Here is a 20,659-nt window from a genome sequence, read left to right as displayed (position 1 = left end):
CGAACAAAAGGGCACTTATTTTGTTGTTTTTCTTCTTTCTAATTATTTGTTCGGCCCCCAATTTTTCTTTTTTATTGTTATGAATTGTCACCTGCCGAGTCGGCTTTGTCCGAGGGCTTCAAAGGTCTTTAAATAAATACTTTTTGAAACATCTATGGGGAAAATGAATGGGGAATTATTTCCTGGTGCCCTCATCGTTCTGAAAGGAAGCGGGACTATGTGACCCTCTATATTTGACACAAATAGGTGAACTACACTTAGTGGGAGAGCATAAAACTGCTATGCTATTCGCACAAATACCCTATTGCCCTGAATAAGAACTTAAGACTACGTTTATTTTTTTCTCCAATGGAAATATCCTAAACAACGAGGTCGTATTATAACCAGAGACTAGACTATTTTATCATTCATTTCCCACAAAATGAGTCTTGGAAAATGGGTCGTCTTATATTCTGTACAATACGGTAATTACCCAGTGGTTAAAAGTGTAAGGTCAATAGGTCATACCTAATTAGGTGATGATAGAAAACTATTTTGTCCACTATGCATAACCAGGACTAAATAAGGAAGTAGAGAATTTATGCTGTGCTCATATTATCCATGATCCATCCATATTACATATTATGATACATATATTATCCATCCTTCCATATTACATATTATACATATTATTCATAGTGCTTAAAAGGGGAGTTTCCATATATTTTTTAGTATTTCCATTCGAATGCCTTATTGTGGATTGATATTTATTTTGCATGCGTGTATATGTGCTGTATTAGTGCCCTCTACTGGATGTATAAGGCTAATACAAGGCCTTGTGTGTTGGGTGGAATGCCATATAATGATAGGATAATCATTCATGACTGATAATTAAGACTGATTATTATTAGCTGTTTGTAAACATTGATTTGTCTGTTTTAATGCAAAATAATAAATTCACAACGCATTTTTTCACCTATACACGGACTGCCTTAGTTTGGTTATTATTTTCTATGTCATCTGCACCTCTTGGGGATCAAGCAAGACTTCGTATGTTTTTGTTCTATTTTTACAAATAAAACATTATTATTCATTAAAAGCACACATAGGCCTATGTAAGCACACATATTACAATTTACAACATATTACTTTTGGATTACTGTGAAATCAAACAATGTAAACATTGCAGCTGAATGACCTTATATTATTTAAAACAAAATATCTTAAATTCTAAATCTTAAAAATCTGAATATTCATTCATCCAATAGTATTACCAATAGGACCTGTAATGTGTAACAATAGGCTACTCTGCAACTGTCTGTGGCCTTTATCAGGGCTGTGCTCCTATAGGTGCTCTGTTCATGAGTTGCATGAAGCCACCCCTCCATAGTCCAGCCTACTACCACCCTTTGCACTTTTCTTTTCGCAGATAAGTAAGCCTGGGACCGAGGCTACCCTTTGCAGGGACACACTTAGGCCTGACTCACACCTTCACAACAGATTGATGTATAGCTGATGCATGAGACTTGTTTACTGATGCAAGCTCGCAATGCATTTCCAATGGGAGTCACATGGTTTGACACAACATTTGTGTTGTATGAGGGCGAGGGGGGCAGTCGAAACACAGCCGAAAGCCGTACAACAAAAATGGTCCATAGCCTTATGGACCAGAGCTATCAGGTACTGCTAAGGCTATATGGACCAGAGTTATCAGGTACTGCTAGTAAGGCTATGGACCAGAGCTATCAGGTACTTCTAGTAAGGCTATATGGACCAGTCCAGAGCTATCAGGAGAATAGCGTTTGAAATCCATTCGTTACACCTGCATCTCCACTTATAACTAAAGTAAAGAGTCCCCCGAAAATAGCTGATCTACAAGCTCTCAATGCGTCGGCACGTTGTGAGCTTGTAGATCTGCTATTTTCGCTTTTTTTTGTCCAAAAGTGCCCTCTTACGGGATTTTAGCCCCTGCCTCTCTAACACACTCCGCACTCAAAGTGGGGTCTAGGGACCCACAGAGGGGCCCTTGATGGAGTTCCCAGCAAAATGCGTTCATATACTGTAGGTCTAGCATCAGAAACTCTAAAACTCTGTGAGCTTGTAGATCGGCTATTTGACAACATTTGGAAAAATCACAATAATTGGAATAAACCACAAATCTTCTCTTATATTATGGGGGCCCCTGGAACAAAATATTTTCAAATATAGCCCATGGCTGTGGTAAATACGCAGCTAAATACAAATACAGTTGGGGGATCTTGCCATGGAAATGTTTGAGAACCATGTGGGCTATCTACTGTAGCAGAGCCCTTTTTTATATATTCAACCCCCATCCGTCAGTCTGGGTCCCCTGCCTGGACCCTAGGGGACCCAGACAGATCGTCGGATGGGGGTGAAAATTGCTCAAGATGTAGGCCATGTTTCCTTGATATTGGAAACACAAAATAAGTTGTAACTATACAATCTAATTAGCCTACACATTTCTTACCGAATGTAATCTAGATTGATTAAGGTTACTTATTTTTCATAATGTGATTTCATGATGTATAAAATCTACCCTCTTTCTATATATCCCTGTTCTAATGCGCCCCCCTGGCACAAATACACACACAATGGTTTCGACCGTCTCGGGTTCCGTCTCCCCCGTGAAGTGAGTGGTACAGTCCTACACTGACGTCAGCGTCGGGGCAGTACTTTAGGCCAAAGGCTTGTTTTGCTAAATTGTTGACGACTAGTTTAAGGTTTATCTAAAAGGTTTTCCACTCGGCCTCGATCTTCTTTGTCTAACTTAATCAACGCTGTTCTGTTGTCTTATTTCCTACGGCATCGAGCAAAAACAGTCCAGCATCAGCAAACATGAAATGGATGTTCAAAGAGGATCATTCCCTGGGTAAGGAGATTATTGTTGTTATGGTTATGATTATTTCATAACAATAAAACAATGCATGTGTAACCTATTAGTGAGCTAGGTTGAATCGCCAAAGATTGCCTGTATCTTGTACGGTTCGCTGTTATAAAACGAGGCACTATAATAAGACATATTTAAGACCAATTGGGACTGAAATGCTGGCCTATCCTTGAGCCCTTTGTTTGTGACTGCTACAGAAACACTTATAGTTATTCATTTATTGTCATCCAATGTCATGTCATTTGACACCATTGACACCATAAACAGCTTTAACACGGTATATAGCCTATGCTTTTTGTTGCAGTAAATCGTCCAAAAATCAAATGTCATGGATTTTTTATATTACAAAGAATTGACCCAATAGACCCTCATATAGTTCCCAGTGTTAAAAAGTTGTTTTTGCCTGTGCATGACAGGTGTAATTTGGGCCTGTATAGGATGTTTTTGCGACGCTAACTTTAAGATTATATCTTCAAATGTAAAACTTCAACCAAAAGTAAACAAACAAACAAAAGGCTTGTGTACCACTGCTGTTTACAAATGTTGATTGGCAGGTGTAGTCGGTGTCATGTGACCTCTAGTCCAAACTTTTCCCCAGCGTCACTATAGTTCCCTCTCAGAGGGAAGGAAGAAGAATGTATCACAATTAAACCTGTTAACATTTTATTATCGCCTACATTGAATTGTTTGCATGGACTATATAACGTGTTATCGTGGAATGGCTCAAAATGGGCATCTTGATTAATGATGCCATCTATATTGTTAATGTTCTTTTTTCTTCTTCATTCGTTTCATCAGAACATCGGTGCATAGAATCAGCCAAAATTCGCAACAAGTACCCTGATAGGGTTCCGGTGAGTGAAACTATCTTTTCCTGCTCTTAAACATGTGACAATAGAGAACATATACCTGAATTTGTGTTCTAAATAATACTTGTATGCAGGGGTTGACACTATAAGGTCTCAAAGGCACTTGCCCGTCGGGCAAGCACAGGTCATGCCCACTTGCCCGAAAAGTAAATCGTCCCTTTATAAAATTATAGGTAAAATAATTACTGTTAAATTGAACTCTTGTGTTTTCTTATTTACTTTCTGGTGCTGTACGATATAAACGATATATGTACGGTATGTGTTGGTTGGGTTATTGTGGAGTTATATACTGTATATGTGTTCTGTGTAGGTTATTGTGGAGAAGGTGTCCGGATCACAGATAGTGGACATTGACAAGAGGAAGTACCTGGTTCCCTCTGACATCACAGTGGCCCAGTTCATGTGGATCATCAGGAAACGCATCCAACTGCCCTCCGAGAAGGCCATCTTCTTGTTCGTAGACAAGACGGTGCCTCAGTCCAGGTCAGTAAATAGGCGTGTGAGGCTACAACTATAATAAGATGCCTGCTGTTCCGCCAGGTTCGTAGCTAACTGGTCATGTGTGCTGGAAACTGCAGCAAGAGATTTAATGTACATTTGCTGCATATCTCGTCTGCTTCCATTTACTGATTCTGAGCTTCTTGATCGGCTAGTATTTTTACTACTTTGACAATTTCCTTTGACTTTTTATTTTTAAAGTTTTCATCAGTGGTTTAGCATACCCAGTGTCTGCACCTTTCAACTAAAGGGAACATGATACACTGGCAACCCAGGGGAGAATAGGCAAGATTCACAATAAAATAAGAGGCTATTTAAAAGCTTCTGTTGATTGCCTTACTGGCTGCAGGTGCGTCCATGTCCAGGCTCCCATTGGCTGCAATACCTGTACAGGGTAATATACTCCCTCTATCACCTCCCCCAGCCTCCTTCTGTGGGGAATAGGCCTGGCTGTTTCCCCTGGTTTGCCACAACACATATGCAAAGAAAAAAAAGTGTTCTTGATTTAGATTGCGGTGAAAACCAGGAAAATGTGGTAGACGGTGTATGTTGAAAAGCAGAACATTTTAGTGTTCCAGAGATATTTGTCGGGTCTCTGGTCATCCAGATTGAAACGGGGACAATCCAGTCCATCTGGTAACCGTAATCGTATAACTCTCTTTGGGGGCTTGTGATCAGCTGTTCACAGAATGGGTTCAAGTGTGGCGACTTCACCTGGATTAAAAAGTTCAGCCCCAGGCTGATGGGGTCACTCAAGTCCAACTGAATTGTTTCAGTTGGAGTTTTAATTAAATGAGTTGGCAAGGCAGTGACCAAACACTGCCACTGGTGGCTCTGGATTTCGCAAAACAGTAGGAAGCCGAGTGTTCATTTAATGCTTACTTAGTTTAATTAATACACTGGACTGTAGCCTGTCTATATAATGATGAGACAGCCAATCTATTTTATCCACTTTAAACCTATACTTTGCGTCCCCCGTGGGTTTTGTGAGCTTGCAGTTCCCGCTATGTTTTCGTTTAATGTTTGCCCAGGACTAGGGACGAGTAGGGTTGATGTGGTTAACAGTTCTGGTTTCCATTTCATACAGAAATGTACTGACTGGGTATATAGGCCCTCATTTATCAACGCAGTGTACACCCAAATATGGGTGTACACCTGGTGTACTCCGGGTGTACACCCGCGTTAATAAATGAGGGCCATATAGTGTTTATGTGAATAATGTAAATGAAAGCCAGCGTGTTTTGACCATCTTAGTGTTGCAACAGACTTTATTTCCTTGTTGACCGCTTGTATGTCCGCTGTCACAAACACGATTTTCTTTCTATTTTTAGAAAGACATGCTGCTCTGAAGGCCATCCCTTTCTGAAGTGTCACTGTCTATCTACCCACTAGGAAATTATATAGTGCTTACTATTATGTAGTACAGACTGTACAGTTTCTTATTTTTTACTTTGTAGTAATTATATTTGCTTACCATCTTCCTGATAAATACGTGGCCAGTAATAGACTGGGATAATATAAGAAAACGGGGTAGTCCTTTATTTTACATTCAGGACGGGAACTCCTTTTGTCGTTTTAAGCATTATGTTGGCTATTGAAAAATAGCAGATCTACAAGCTCATAGTGGGCACTCGGTGCCCGCTATGACCTTGTAGATCTGCTATTTTTTTTAAATCGTGAAAATGTGATGCAAATCTTTGAATATATATTCTTTCAGAGCAAATGTTTAACTCAAATCTTTGCTTCTGGGGGGTCCATGCAACAACATATTTTAAGATGGGGGGGGGGGGGGGGTCGGTGGCCAATTAGCCTACATATAATTTTTGAGGTCCTTGACAATAAAGTGTTTAAGAACCACTGACATAGAAACATGAGCTTTTCTGAAAACTGTCAGGAATTAGAAGACATTTTGTAGAATCTAAAGGTCTAAGGTCTAAAATGGGTTCATTAAATGTGATGTGCAGTATTTTGTGCAGTATTGTCATAACCGTGTGTCTGTGCTGTTGCAGCATCACGATGGGACAGCTGTACGAGAAAGAAAAGGACGAGGACGGCTTTTTATACGTGGCGTACAGCGGGGAGAACACCTTTGGTTTATAAAATTCCCACCGTCGTGATTGGCCTTACCTCCCCCGAGTCACATGGCTGTCCAGTGGCCACACACCACACCTACACCACCCACCCTCATCCAATCGCAGTCCTCACTCACCCCTTGGAGACACTGTGGGAAACCGCAGGGAGATGAAGTGACAGGAAAGAATTGGCGAGGTCGACGAGTGCTCAAAGAGTGGATAATAATGATCAATGATTGTTTGTTCAGGTCCATGTTGTATCAATGCTTTCTATACTAATTTAAATTATGTGTAGCGTGTCAATTTGTGTGATTTATTTGTTTAATGTTGTATGAGTAGATGCTATGAGGAGGAAAGGAACCCAGTTTGTTATGTTTTTTTTCTTTGCTAGTTAAATGATGTTTCTTCTGCAGAGGTTTGCCTTGAGTTATTCTTTCTTCTTTGAAGATTATATTTAAAAATAATTTTAACTATTTGAAGGTAAGGTAGCTGGATGACCTAACCAATAAAAATGACAACTCATCCCGATGGTGTTCTTTTTCAAAATATCTACCCTTAGCCCTTCGCTAAGTCCCTCCCCAACCTGTCCTTGTCCAATAGGCACGTTTAGCAGCAAAGAGACAGGTCAAGCTGTATTGAGATGCATATTACATGACGGGATTTCTCCATATAAATAATGGATAATTTCAGAAGCAAAACCTTCAAAATGTCTTCTAGATCTAGTCAACCAGGCCTGCAGTAGGCTATGCACTGGGCAAATGTGCATGACGGTATTTAAATAAACTAGAAATACGAGGAAATGACAGAGGTAGAAATCAACTTTTAACGACCGCCCGACAGGAGTTTTCATGTTGCACAGTAACGATCATTAGTATTATTGACATCACCTGGGTGGGTCATGTGTAACTTTCCTGATGTTAAGCCGTGTAAATGTTTAACAACACAGCCATGCAAAATAACATTGACAGCTATGAGGTGGCTAGCCTCGGAAACCCAGACGGAAAAAGGAAAAAGAAAGTCTGGGTCTGAGTCCACTTCAATTCGGCATAGAGTAGCGCAAACGTCGATCACTCTGCTGATTTCTGATCGTCTGCACCTTTGTTAAATTGACGCACACATGTACACACACACACACACACACACTCCTCTCTCTCTGTCGCTCTAATTAATCAGTGTCATGTTGCGCAGCTGTGTCTAGATTCTCCCGGCGGATCCTGCCGGGAGCTGCCTTTGCCATAGAAAGCATAGGTGGACCCCAGGCTATGAGGTGGCGAAAGCTTGACCTGCATAGCAACAGTTGCTAAACTATTTGGACTGGCATTGGACAATCGCTTTTTGGGGTGGGATTTAGCAAAGGGATAATTCCAACATCTTAATTTTACAACAAATCATCTTTGGGCGAAACATTTATCTGCAATGCTGTTGAAAGATACATTGTAGTTGGTTATTTATCCATTAATAACGAATGCAGTTGCACTGTTTTGCTTCTACACATTACCAATAAGGCTATAAACTCCAACTACTTTGACCACTTGAACCCCAGTGTCCATATTCTGGTGGGAACATTAGCCGATCTACAAGTTACAGATTGTAGATTGGCTATTTTTTGGGGGGGAAGAGTGGCTATATGTCTAATAGATTAAGATTAATTTATACACGTAGCAGATTTAGAACCTCACAACATGTGTTGTGGTCTCATAGTTCTCTAAATCCTACTGTTTTATTGTCACAAATATCTTTAATTAATCACTGTTTCATAAACTCAAGGTTGTTTAAAATGCCGCTTTTGGAACTTTTCCCCTCTACATCTACCAAATACTATCAGGCTAGTATTTAGACACTGGATCCTGGATCCAATCTTTCACAGAACAACAATGGAGAAAAAGTCAATGGTTCACAATTAAAGCCTTATGAATTGTATATGACTTGAAGTCATATACAATTCATAAGGCTTTAATTGTGAAATTACATATTATGTGGTGGTCTGTGGTCCTGCACTATGAAAACCTGAAAAACCTGTCAGTCAGTCAGTCCGTCACATATGTCAGTTTCTATATATGAAGATCACGACATCAAATCCTGGATAGCCATACATTGAGCCGGCCAGCAACTCTACATATGACCTCACGGACACCATGTCGATCTGACCCCTTTAGATCTCCATATATGGGCCCAGGCCGTAGCGTAACGGTCTGGGCACCGGACTGGTAATCCAGTCGCAGTGTGCCGCGGGTTCGACTCCCGGACCCGACACGGCCTTTACTGCATGTCATCCCCCCATCTCTCTCCCGTTTCCTGTCAGCCTACTGTCTGTCCCTTCAAAAATCAATAAAAGGCGTAAGCCGCAAAAACATATCTTAAAAAAAAAAAGATCTCCATATATGGAGCTGAACTGGACTGTCGACATTCCATGTGTTGATCCTTCCTCTTCGATGTCTCCCTTTTGACCGATACCGAAGTTATTAGCACAGCCGCACTCAGCAGCCGGCAAAAACTATAGAGTTCTCAACAGGCCCGAAAATTAAGGCCCGGCCCTACCTGGGCCCCAACTGGGCTGGCCCGGGGCCCCACCTGGCCTTACTAATTAGCACACATTTTACGCCCTACCCGGCCCGAAAATGTAAAAAGAATTCCCTCAGCAGGGCGTCTTACTGGTAATTATAATATGAACTTTGATGAATGATCTATGGCATTTATTTCGGTAAACACATCAGAATATCCTTTTATTTTCTAAGACATACCGAGGTTGTCTGCTGTTATCATGTGTACAATTATGGAATGTATAAAATAGCAGTTTAAAGAGCGCCATTTTTCTGAAATACCACCATTACCGTAATAGCTAGTGTATGCGCAGGAGGATATAGCATACAACGGGCGCTGGCTGGGCTGTGATTTCTGCATGTGGGGCCAATCCATAGAGCTGGGCCTGGACTGGACATACCGTAATATAAAACGTAATGACGAGGCACCATAGCGTCACCACGGCACGTTGATCTTTAGCGCGTCATATCTGCCAACACAATCCCAGCTTCCTTGCCGGGCCGAGCTATCCGGTCCATCAAACCATCACCACAACCACACACACCACTGACTATTACCGTTATTCAAGCAGTTAGTCGTTACACAGTGGCTAACGGTCGGAATGAATCAAAGGACGAGCTTGAACTGTCAGATCTGACACTGCACGGTAAGAACTAAAATAATGAGAATCCAAATAAAATGATTCATTCCCATGAGGTCCAGGATGGGTTTAACTTATGGACTAGTCACTATAAAGTGACTTGATTGAATAGCATGGATGGAAACATGTCGTGCTATATTTGCTATTGTGTGCATGGCATGGGTTGATAATAAAAATAGGGGAAAAAATGTTTTGATTATAAGTTAATGGAGATTCAGCTACTGTCACTATCACTTTGATGGCTAGTATGGATAGTTGTTTATATCCTGTTAGAGTGTTTGTGAATATTGAAAACCCACAACAGGCGTGCCATAAGTATATGGACAGTTGAGCATGCCTGTTAAAGCTTCAATAATTAAGGGCCGTAACCACAACCTCTTATTCTAATGTTATTAAGCAGTGACAACACACACACACACACACACACACACACACACACACACACACACACACACACACACACACACACACACACACACACATTAACATAACCACAGCAATACGTCTTGTCTATCCACAGTGTCTGGTGTGGAGACAGGGTGGTCTGGCGGTGGGTGGTGGACGGTGGTGTTTGGGTGGTGATGGTATTGGACTCAGGAGAGGGCTGTATGGATCAGGTTAAGTGTGAAGATGTTGGGAGAAGCAGCAGGAATAAGGCCGTATTGGAGCCGGCCAACCATGAAGCACTTCCACCTGAAACCACTGCCAGAATAACAACCAGCACAACCTCCTCCTCCAAACCTCGGGCCAAATTGAAAAGCGGCACCACCACCAAGAGGGAACAGACACCCCACAACGGACTCCCACCTCCTCCAGACCAGACAGGAGAACCCAAACCGGGCCGGGACCAGATGGTGGAAAAGAGGGCATCCAAAAGTGTGGCTAATACCACCCCCTGCAGACCGCCCCTACTCCGACGGCCCCTCAGCCTGGAGGTGACTCCTCCTCCACGGTACCTTCGAGGATCCCAGGAGCAGATGATGGCGGACGGCCGCGTGCTCCAACCGCCCTGGCGTAGCGGTGCCGCGGCCGTCCCCTCGCCCCCGGCCCGCAGTCTGACCAGTCCCTGCCTGGGCCCCGGAGGCCCCCCTCATGGCCCTGGGGCCCCTGCTGCAGGGCGCTGGATGCGTCGCAGTGAGAGCACCTGCTCGGTCAACTACTCCCTGGGTCTCCGGGTGAACAGAGGGCAAATGCTGCGACCTGCTACTTCCCTGCCACACATCGCCAGGGGAGTGGGATCCACCACCCCGCTGCCATCGCCCTCCGGAAGGCCCTGTCTACTGGTGGCACTAAGGTACATTACAATACGTACAATAGGTACGTTACATTACAATACCCAATACGTTTTTCACTAAATCACTTTTTTAATTATCACTTAGACATGCACCAGCCCTATATATATATACATATATATATATATTTATATATATATATATATTGAAAGAAATAAAATAAAATAAAACATATAGGCCTACATATAGCATTACGAAGTTATATACCAAAAATCCCTAGCAATTAAATTGTCCCCACTCTATTGTTTCCCATTCCAAGTATATTTGTCTTAATATGTAATGCCAGCACTGCTAATTATAAAGACCCTTCAGGTACATTTTGAAACTATTTCTAGCATGGGATAATATATATATTTTGGTGGGTAGAGCTCATTGAGATGGTCATATTGAAAGTAGCTCTCAAGTCAAAAAAGTGTGGGCACCCCTATGGTTCCCAAAGTTGGGTCCGGGGACCCCCAGGGGGCCTTGAGGGAGTGCCAGGGGGTCCCCAGCTAAATGATAGTTTGGAACCAAATGGACCCTTATGGGTCTGTAACTCTGAGAGGTCTCAGGGTTAAATTAACATTGATTTTACAATATAAATTGGGGTCTCAGAGATAGAAATCCCATTAAATTGTGGTCCGTCTGTAGCCTAATGCATGTCAAACTGCGGGACTTTGAAATGAAAATGGTTAAAAAAGAAGTGTCGCACAAAAATTGCGACAATAGCAGATCTACAGTGTATATATATATCGGTTATGTTTTCTAATTGCATCCCTATACACTATAAGGCCCCTGAACCTGGCGCAGGAGAAGGAGATCTTCTTCCAGTCAGACTACAAATATGAACCTCAGTTTGAGTATGCTCAGCCCGAGCCCACCAGCGTGCTGGAGAAATACAAGGAGGGATCAGGTCTCTTCCTTGAACAGGTATGGAAACAATAGGGTGCAGGTCTCTTCCTTGAACAGGTATGGAAACAATAGGGTGCAGGTCTCTTCCTTGAACAGGTATGGAAACAATAGGGTGCAGGTCTCTTCCTTGAACAGGTATGGAAACAATAGGGTGCAGGTCTCTTCCTTGAACAGGTATGGAAACAATAGGGTGCAGGTCTCTTCCTTGAACAGGTATGGAAACAATAGGGTGCAGGTCTCTTCCTTGAACAGGGATGGAAACAATAGGGTGCAGGTCTCTTCCTTGAACAGGTATGGAAACAATAGGGTGCAGGTCTCTTCCTTGAACAGGTATGGAAACAATAGGGTGCAGGTCTCTTCCTTGAACAGGTATGGAAACAATAGGGTGCAGGTCTCTTCCTTGAACAGGGATGGAAACAATAGGGTGCAGGTCTCTTCCTTGAACAGGTATGGAAACAATCGATCTTCTGCCTTGAAGATCTCATATTGATCGGCCAAGCGTCCAACAGCCATACTTTATATATTATTATTCAGAAATTCTCTACTCGTACTTAACTGCACACTTAAGTAGCAACTACTGTATGTATTATTTATACTAGTCCTTACCCGTTGTATGGACAATTTCCCCCCATAAATATATTTAATTGCTCTTCATTTTAACTTGTATAATATATTTGTATACACACAATTGGCCAGACCTGAGCGGAAAAAAGATTTTGCGCTGCCGACAGAAAAAGCTGTGACGTCGTGTGCGCAGCTGTTTTTAGACAGCTGGTGGATGGGAATTAAGCTCCACCTCCGCCGACGATGGAAGCTGAGGAGAGCGTCAGATGTACAGTAAGCTGGCCGTCGCGGAAGTCGTCCGCGGAAGTGGAGCATTTTCTCCATCCACCAGCTGTCTAAAAACCCGAAAACCGGGTTTCCGCTCTGGTGTGGCAGTACCCATTGAATGGCATTTGTATGTCTGTTAAATGTGAGAGTGTAAATGGGTCAATTGTATACGCTGTCTCTGAGTTACATGAGACCCCCATTACTATTGTAAAAGCAGTAGCGAAACACACGCGCGCGTGGCGAAAGTACACACACACACACACACACGTGCGTTGCGAAAGTTGCGAGACACACACACACACACGTGCGTTGCGAAGGTAGCGAGACACGCACACACACACGTGCGTTGCGAAGGTAGCGAGACACGCACACACTGACACACACACACACACACACACGTGGCGAAAGTACACACACACACACGTGCGTTGCGAAAGTATAGCTGCGTGCATGTGGCTCATGTGTACGGCACGGCGAAGGAGGTGGTGAGGAGGGAGCGGACAGTGTGGTGTCGAAACAGATGTTGCACGGAAAACTGTGTCCCAGTATTAATCAGTGACCGTCCCAAAATGCAATTCACTTGTGACACTGGTGACATGTGATTTCCGGGGAGAGGAGTTTTGCCGCCCTGTGGCCGCGGGGGGTACTGCGCCCTGGGTGCGGTTGGATTATTATTTCATATAAATGGGTGATGTAAAAACAATATCTGTACAGTAAATATGACAGTTGCGTCGGTAAAATGTAGCCTAGCTGGATTCTGGGAGCGTGCAGATTTTTTTTGGCATGGAGAGATGTGTGCTAATAGTGTGGCTTGGTCGGAGATAGACCACGGACAAATAAACAGGTTTTTATTCACTAATAAATTCATTATTAATGTTAATTAATAATTGAAAAAATGGCTCCGTTAAGACCTCCATATAATTATGGTCCATGCCTGTGTGAAAACTGGGAGTGATTGGTGAAGGCAGTGAGGAGATAAGGCGTTGTTTCTGACATTCATTCATTGTTAGAATTATGGTATGATAGTATGATGATGATAGTATGATTATGGGTTTGGGTCAGAAATAATATCGTCTCTGATTGACTTGATATCAGAATATGACAACTTAGTATTTACATCATTCATTCAAATATAATATTTTAATGAATTTATTATAAACCATTTCAGAGAAATTGCTCAAATCTCATCATTATATACGCCTACATTGTGACCCATTCTAGGCAGTTGGAATCATGGAATGTGTACTGAGGAAATTTGGCAACTATGAGAACTTTGAGGAAGTGACCGGAGGCAGCGTGCTACCTAAAAGTCGAGTGTGGGCCTCTGCACGCAAGTACCTGCAGAAGGAGGGATGTGTGGGAGAGGTGAGTGTGTTAACCCACTTAGACCTGACACTAGATTCTACAAAATGTCTTCTAAATCCTGACAGTTTTCTGAAAAACCTATGTTTCTAAGTCAGTGGTGCTCAAACTATTTCATGTCAAGGATTTTATTTTATTTGGCCGGTGACCCCCATCTCAAAATATGTTGTTCCAGACTCCCAGGGACATTTTGAGTATTATTTCAACGGTATTAGAGTATAGTATTGAGTACAGTAGTATTGCATCCCAGGACCCCGAGGGTGACAGGATTGCATCCTTTCTCAATTTAGTGAGTAAGGATTCAGGATGCAGGGTATGGTTTAGCGTGTTTTGAATGATGTCTATTATAACTCTTATCTAGACTGTGACACATTTTGAAAGGAAACTGTACTCCTGTAGTAGGCCTACTACTGTAACAAAGTGTTTACTGTTTGTGATAATGCTCACTAAAGAACCGATACTGCCCCCAGGTGGTGGTGTGTCTATCTGACGAGCTGCTTTCTCAGGCTGTGATGATGGTGGAGAGATGTCGACCCACTCTGACTATAAACCTGTCTGGAGCTCGCCAGCACTGGCTGGAGGGGATGCTGAGGCATGAAATAGGTACAGTACATAATACATACATCATACAGTACATGCATCAAATCACACCCGTGTGAAGTGAGGGGCGCTAAGGGACTGTTATTTATCCACCAGGGGGGGGTGGTGCAGATGTGATTTCATTGTTTTATTTTTCCTCATCCCCCCCCCCCCCCCCCCCAGCCTCCAAATATTTTTTCGGGACCCCCCCTCAGGGACTGGAAGAATATATATGACCCCCCCCCCAAACACCATAGACTATATTTATTTTATATTCACACCAACAGTATAGCAGCATAAAGTAAACGCTGATCGTTTATTAGGCGGCGGCCGTCTGGGGTTCATTTGGTTCCATATCCGTCATTACATTATGGTCAACACTCAACACTGATGATATGCCATTGCATTCTTCCAACTAAAGATTTAAATATGCTCCGAAAATAGCATATGCAGACCTACAAGCTCACAACAACACGCTGATGACGCATTTGTGAGCTTAGATTGGCTATTTTTTATGTGATTTTGACTCGTGCGTAAAGTCATTCTAGCCAAGCTGCCAAGGCAGTGGGCACCCCTCGCCTCTGTGCCCAAGCCGATGATGATGAAAATGAATGAATGCTAAATAAATATGTCACGCAGTCACATACCATAATACTACAGCGTCATACTCCACAGAGAAAAGCACAATTTGCGCAACACCAACGTGGCATCAACTGCCTGCTCGGCTCATTTAGCCAGCCAGGCACCACCGAATAGTACGCAGACAAGAGTAGGCTACATCATTGGCACCGGCCAAGTACTAGTCTCTGACTCACACCAACATTGCAAGGGGCACAGTGCGCAAAGATGCACATCACGACCAGCCAGCCCTACCTTTTAAATCAATGAGTGTCTGTCTCGTCTGCGCTTTTCTCCGCCACCATGTCGACGATGCGTTGTCCAAAGACGGTAGCGTCTCTTCCATCAAAATATTCCATATACCATCAACATAAAGGCAAGGTGTTTCTGTGATGTTTTGCTACTTTCTATTTGGATGAACTTGACGTTCACAAGCAACTTGAGTCACCAACAGTAACTTGTAAGAAGCCTTCTAAGGTATATCGTTACGTCATCCACGACCTCAGCCGCGACATTATTATTATTATCATCTCAGTCTGACATTCTCCTGACTCGGTGAAGCGGCGCTGGGTGAAGCCGAAACACCAGCAGCAGCGCTGGTGCTGCCAGTCTGCTTTCCACATCTTCCTCCTCTCTGACACCGACAACACTCGCTCTTTTCAGTGCAAACACTGTGGTTCATAACTTCAAACATTTTTCGCTTGCATTATTTTACTGGAAATGTCGTGAGACATGAACAGCGCAGAATCAATCTATCTCGTGCCACCTTGTTTTGAACTGAAGTGGCTACGTCAGTCACTGAGTCAGACCTTTGCTGGTAGAACAGGGGCCCGTTTCACGAAACTTGGATTAGAGATTAAGCCGGGCTTTAACACATATCCTGGCTTAATATATCCTGGATCAGTGATTAACCGGTTTCATGAAAGCTGGTTGATCTTGCCAGATTAACTTAACCAGTTAACCTGGATATGTTGAGGCTTCGGTTTCATGAAAATGATGCTACATTAGTTACCATGGAAACTAATGCTTTGGATTTAGCCTGCTCCGGACCAGGCTAACAGCCAGGTTTAACCTAATCCTGATGTCTTTACTGTTCATTAAGCAGTCAAACTGATCACAAACCAATGATGTTTTCCAGATTTATTCAATTATTATGGGTTTATGTTGCCTTATTTGTATCGGTCTGCATTAAAGGACTAATTTAAGCACTATATAAAATCAAATAACCAAAATATATAGGCTGCACAACATCATGACAGCTTGTGAGCTTGTAGATCAGCTGCTTTTGGTGAATGTATGAATAGGTTTGCTGTCGTGCAAGTGCAGTGCACGGTTAAGAAGAATTATTATATTATATTATTATTATTATCTTTTGTAAAAGTGAAAACCACTAAATATTACCATTACTCATTGTTTTACAACATATTACCATTGTAACGTTTCACCCACTACTAGTCCTACATACTTACACCTAGAAACCCCATTCAAACCTATTTAGGTTCATCCTACGGTGGACATGTGTGCCTGAAAAGGAATCTTTGAAATCTTTCATAGTTTTAGAAATATAGTGCTTTCAAATTTGAGACATTTATAGGCAGATAGTGGCACTTAAAAAAATCACTTTCACCTAGAAACTCCATTCACACTTTGTAAAATTCAGCTTACTGTGGAGACACATGCTGGAACTTTTTACTTTGAAATGTTTTGTAGTTTCTGAGTTATTTAACTTAAACGCATTCTCAATGGCAATAGCACAAACTTTGGCATGCTACATGAACCCATGACCCTCACCAGTCTGGCCCCTGTCTGGACAACAACCCCCTTCCCCAAAGGTAGCTCCCTCAGAGGAGGGAGTTATGGCCAAATATCACAATGCGACAATATCATTATGCTTACAATATTAAGAATTCTGTTTTAAGTTAATAGTAGTGGTAAAATGTAAACTATATTTTTGGGGTAGTTAATCATTCAGTCTATCCACTATTGAGAGTATGTTCTCTCTTTAATTACAGCAGCAGTATTTATTTTAGAAGCTTAAGTCCTTGTATCAGTAAGTTTTGAATAGATTAGTAAAGATAATGAGATATACAGAAGGGGGCTGTAATGCAACTATTAAGGATGCAAACTGCCTTAATACCCCATGAAGAAGAAGGATCAGTAAATCTGTGTTCTACAGAATGGGTCTAGAGACAAAAAGCCAGACTGTCTATTAAGCCAGGCTTGCTGATCCCGGCTCGCCAAATCCACCAATTCTGAGCCTCGCTTGGCTTTAGTGGAACGGAATAAACCAGGCTGTAAAGATCAGGATTTAAAAAGCCTGGCTTTGGCCTAAATCCTGGATTAGTTAATCCAAGTTTCGTGAAACAGGCCCCAGATCAACAACGCGCCACCAAGCAACGCGTTGTTAGCTTGTAGATCTGTTCTATTTGCATGCGCAGTTGCGCACACATGGAAGATACCAAGTACACTCACCACACAGGGTAAACTTTATATAGATAGGGGATTAAAACACTATGAAAAACAAAATAATCTAAACAATTTTTTAAATACAAAGTTGTACAACCTCCCCCAAGCCAAAATAAAAAAAAACATATTCCCCCCTCAGGCTAAAAAAATTGTTTAATGACCCCCCCCCCTTTTTTGCACCATACCAACCTTTGATAAATAACGATCAGTCCCTAATATATTAAAGTCTAACTCATGTTGCTATTATTAGGTGGTGTAATGATATAAAACAAACGTGACAAAACAAAAATTAAATTCTCTTTATTGTTAATGGCATTTAATGTTTGTGTTAGGGACAAGATGACGTAAATGTTCCCTTCATTGTCAAAGTAAAAACAAACGTTAAACCTGTATATAGGAGGGGCTAGCGCCTTTTTAAATATATTTAAAAAGTACTACGGCTAATCTCATCTCATTACAGCTAATAAGATGATAATTGAAAGCAAACAAATGGATAACATCAAATCCACGTCACTCTTCAGAGAACATAAAACTCTGCAAAATTATCTGCATCTTTTGGCCCTACTGGGTGCGAAGTTGCGAACTAGTGATTTGTATTATATTCTACAATTATTTTCTAAATGCAGCGCATCCTTTTTTAATTTTAAATTGCATACCTCATCCATTCTGAGTAGACCCTCTGTAGACATTTTTAAAGTGCAGCTCAAGACCTACTTCTACACTCCTTGTTATTCATGTCCTCAGTATTGCATTACTGCTATTATTTTAATGTTTTATGCCTTGCTTTTTTCTTTTTTTCTCCATTGCTCTGTAAAGCACTTTGAGCTGCATTTCATGTCATGAAAGGTGCTATACAAATAAAGTTTTATTATTATTATTATTATTATTATTATTATTAAGGCACTCACTATCTACGCGGGGTGAACAACAACCTGCAGCCGTGGGCCACCGCAGTGGGCCGGAAGAAGTTTGGCCTGAAACCGGCCAACCCCACAGAAGAGGGCCTGGCCAGTCTGCACAGTGTGCTGCTGCGGAAACAGCCTTACCTGTGGCGCGCAGCGCTCCTGTACTACACGGTGTACCACGCCGCCAGCATGGGCTTCAGCCAGCTATTCGCTCACATTGCCCGCTTTGTCCAAAACCCAGACGTGCGCTGGGAGTACTGTCTGCGTGCCAAGAGGGGACAGACGGACACTTCAGAGCCAGGTAAAAAAAACATGGATGTTAATATACACATAACAAATCCTGCTTAAAGGACAACTTTAGTTTTTTTTCAACCAAGGTTCATGTTTTAGGTTGTTATTAGAGAAAGTAAAAGATGAGTGTTAATTTTTCTTCATTTGCTGCTTTCTTTTGTTTTAGGGATTTTAGCGTTTTTTGACAGGAGGCATTCGAACATGGTCCTAAATATGTATTTTGTTTTACAACATTTTATAGCGATTTTTTTATTTACTATAGTCCTACAAGAAATTACATCTGGCCACAAAAGATCACGAGATCTACTGAATGTGTCAAACTGACATATTGAGCATATGACACAGTGTGGCTTCCCCCTAGAGTAGGCTACCTTCACATTCACATTCATTATTTGCTCGAATGCCCGCGCCCCCTGTCAAAAACAGCTAAAACATCTGACATCTAGAAACAGGTTTTTCCAGAAAACTTTTAGGATTTAGAATAATTTCTTTTAGAATCGGCCTCAGTCCTAAATGGGTTAAGCTGCTTTTAGAAATGCTTTGAAGAAAATGCACTGAAAGATTGAGTGGGCCTCATTTTATTATAGTCTCACACGTAATGTGCATGGATTGGTGTCTTAAGGTTGCTTCAGTAAAGACCAGGTCTACCTAGATGGAATCCTCAGGATCCTTCGGCATCGAAAGACCATCGATTTCAAGATGTTGACCTCTTTGGGGAAGGTTAGTGTCAACACCACCATTCTCTAACTACCACATTCTCAAAGTAGGATTTGAGGGGGGTTCCAGGTGGCTATTTGAAAAGCTCACAAGGCGCAACACGGTGCGAGCACAACATCGGGGGTCGTTGAGAACCGCTCTCTATCAAAAATACTACCGTTACCATTGTGTTGGAGATGGCTCTAAACCAGTGGTTTTTAACCAGTGTTCCGAGGACCACCACCAGTGGTCCTTGAGGGGGTTCCAGGTGGTCCCTAGCTAAATGATTAAAAGTTGGTAACCAAATGGACCCTTATAGTTTTAACTCTTGAGAGCGTAAAATGGTTTCATTTTACGCTCTCAAGAGTTACATTATTGTTAAACATCTACATAATTTAGTCTACACAATTTGAGAATGTAAAATAATCGTTCAACAATCAAATCAACGTTTGCCTGTTATCTCTCCTATGGTACCAAAATCAATAAATCATGGAACGATAACAAAACACATTCTTTAATGTTGTGTTTGAGGCACTAAATCTCATCAAATGGTGGTTCCTTGGCTCAAATGCCAAATAAATAATGGGCCTTTTGACATGAAAAGGGTTTGAAATTAACCACTGCTCTAACCTATCATTCCTATACTCTCCATAGGTATCTTTTGAAGACGTAGACATGCTCCGGCCCTTGGCCGTGCTCCACAGGGCCAGAATCCCTCACTTTATGCAAGACCAGGAGCGCTACCTGCAGCACCTCGACCACATCGTTGCAGTTAATGAACTGGATGACGCACAGCTGCGACACCTGCTACCATGACCTCCTGCCAGTATATCCCTGCTACACCTGCTACCATGACCTCCTTCCAGTATATCCCTGCTACACCTGCTACCATGACCTCATGAACATTGTCCCCGCTTACACCTGCTACCATGACCTCATGGACACTGTCCCCGCTTACACCTGGCTGCAAGCCTGCAACGCACCATGACCTCCTGGACACTGTCCCCGCTTACACCTGGCTGCAAGCCTGCAACGCACCATGACCTCCTGGACACTGTCCCCGCTTACACCTGGCTGCAACGCACCATGACCTCCTGGACACTGTCCCCGCTTACACCTGGCTGCAACGCACCTGCTACACCTGCCAACATAAACCATGACCCTGCTATAGCTGCAACAACACAGGCCAGTCAATCTAAGGTTTGACCCAAACTTTTTTTT

At 42.3% G+C, this 20,659-nt stretch overlaps 2 protein-coding genes and 1 long non-coding RNA gene across 3 annotated transcripts; all 3 read left to right on the top strand.

The window, feature by feature from the left end:
* The first annotated feature begins 354 nt into the window (after positions 1-354).
* On the top strand, positions 355-960 carry LOC310855148. The gene is made up of 2 exons (XR_014568965.1): positions 355-454; positions 689-960. It is a non-coding gene; the product is annotated as an uncharacterized lncRNA (long non-coding RNA).
* Positions 961-2,656: 1,696 nt separating this feature from the next.
* LOC310855147 (gamma-aminobutyric acid receptor-associated protein-like 2) lies at positions 2,657-6,849 on the top strand. The gene is made up of 4 exons (XM_083760041.1): positions 2,657-2,869; positions 3,686-3,741; positions 4,067-4,239; positions 6,264-6,849. The coding sequence occupies exons 1-4, from the start codon at positions 2,836-2,838 to the stop codon at positions 6,352-6,354; spliced, it is 354 nt and encodes a 117-aa protein (XP_083616167.1). The 5' UTR covers positions 2,657-2,835; the 3' UTR covers positions 6,355-6,849.
* Positions 6,850-9,369: 2,520 nt separating this feature from the next.
* LOC310855132 (microtubule-associated tyrosine carboxypeptidase 1-like) lies at positions 9,370-20,490 on the top strand. The gene is made up of 8 exons (XM_083760025.1): positions 9,370-9,513; positions 10,028-10,801; positions 11,570-11,708; positions 13,743-13,886; positions 14,354-14,486; positions 18,447-18,752; positions 19,365-19,462; positions 20,093-20,490. The coding sequence occupies exons 2-8, from the start codon at positions 10,089-10,091 to the stop codon at positions 20,252-20,254; spliced, it is 1,695 nt and encodes a 564-aa protein (XP_083616151.1). The 5' UTR covers positions 9,370-9,513; positions 10,028-10,088; the 3' UTR covers positions 20,255-20,490.
* Positions 20,491-20,659: the final 169 nt, after the last annotated feature.

Source organism: Protomyctophum parallelum (assembly GCF_964188405.1).
Source record: "Protomyctophum parallelum genome assembly, chromosome: 2".
NCBI classification, from domain to species: domain Eukaryota; kingdom Metazoa; phylum Chordata; class Actinopteri; order Myctophiformes; family Myctophidae; genus Protomyctophum; species Protomyctophum parallelum.
This window is presented reverse-complemented; position numbering and strand designations above follow the sequence as displayed.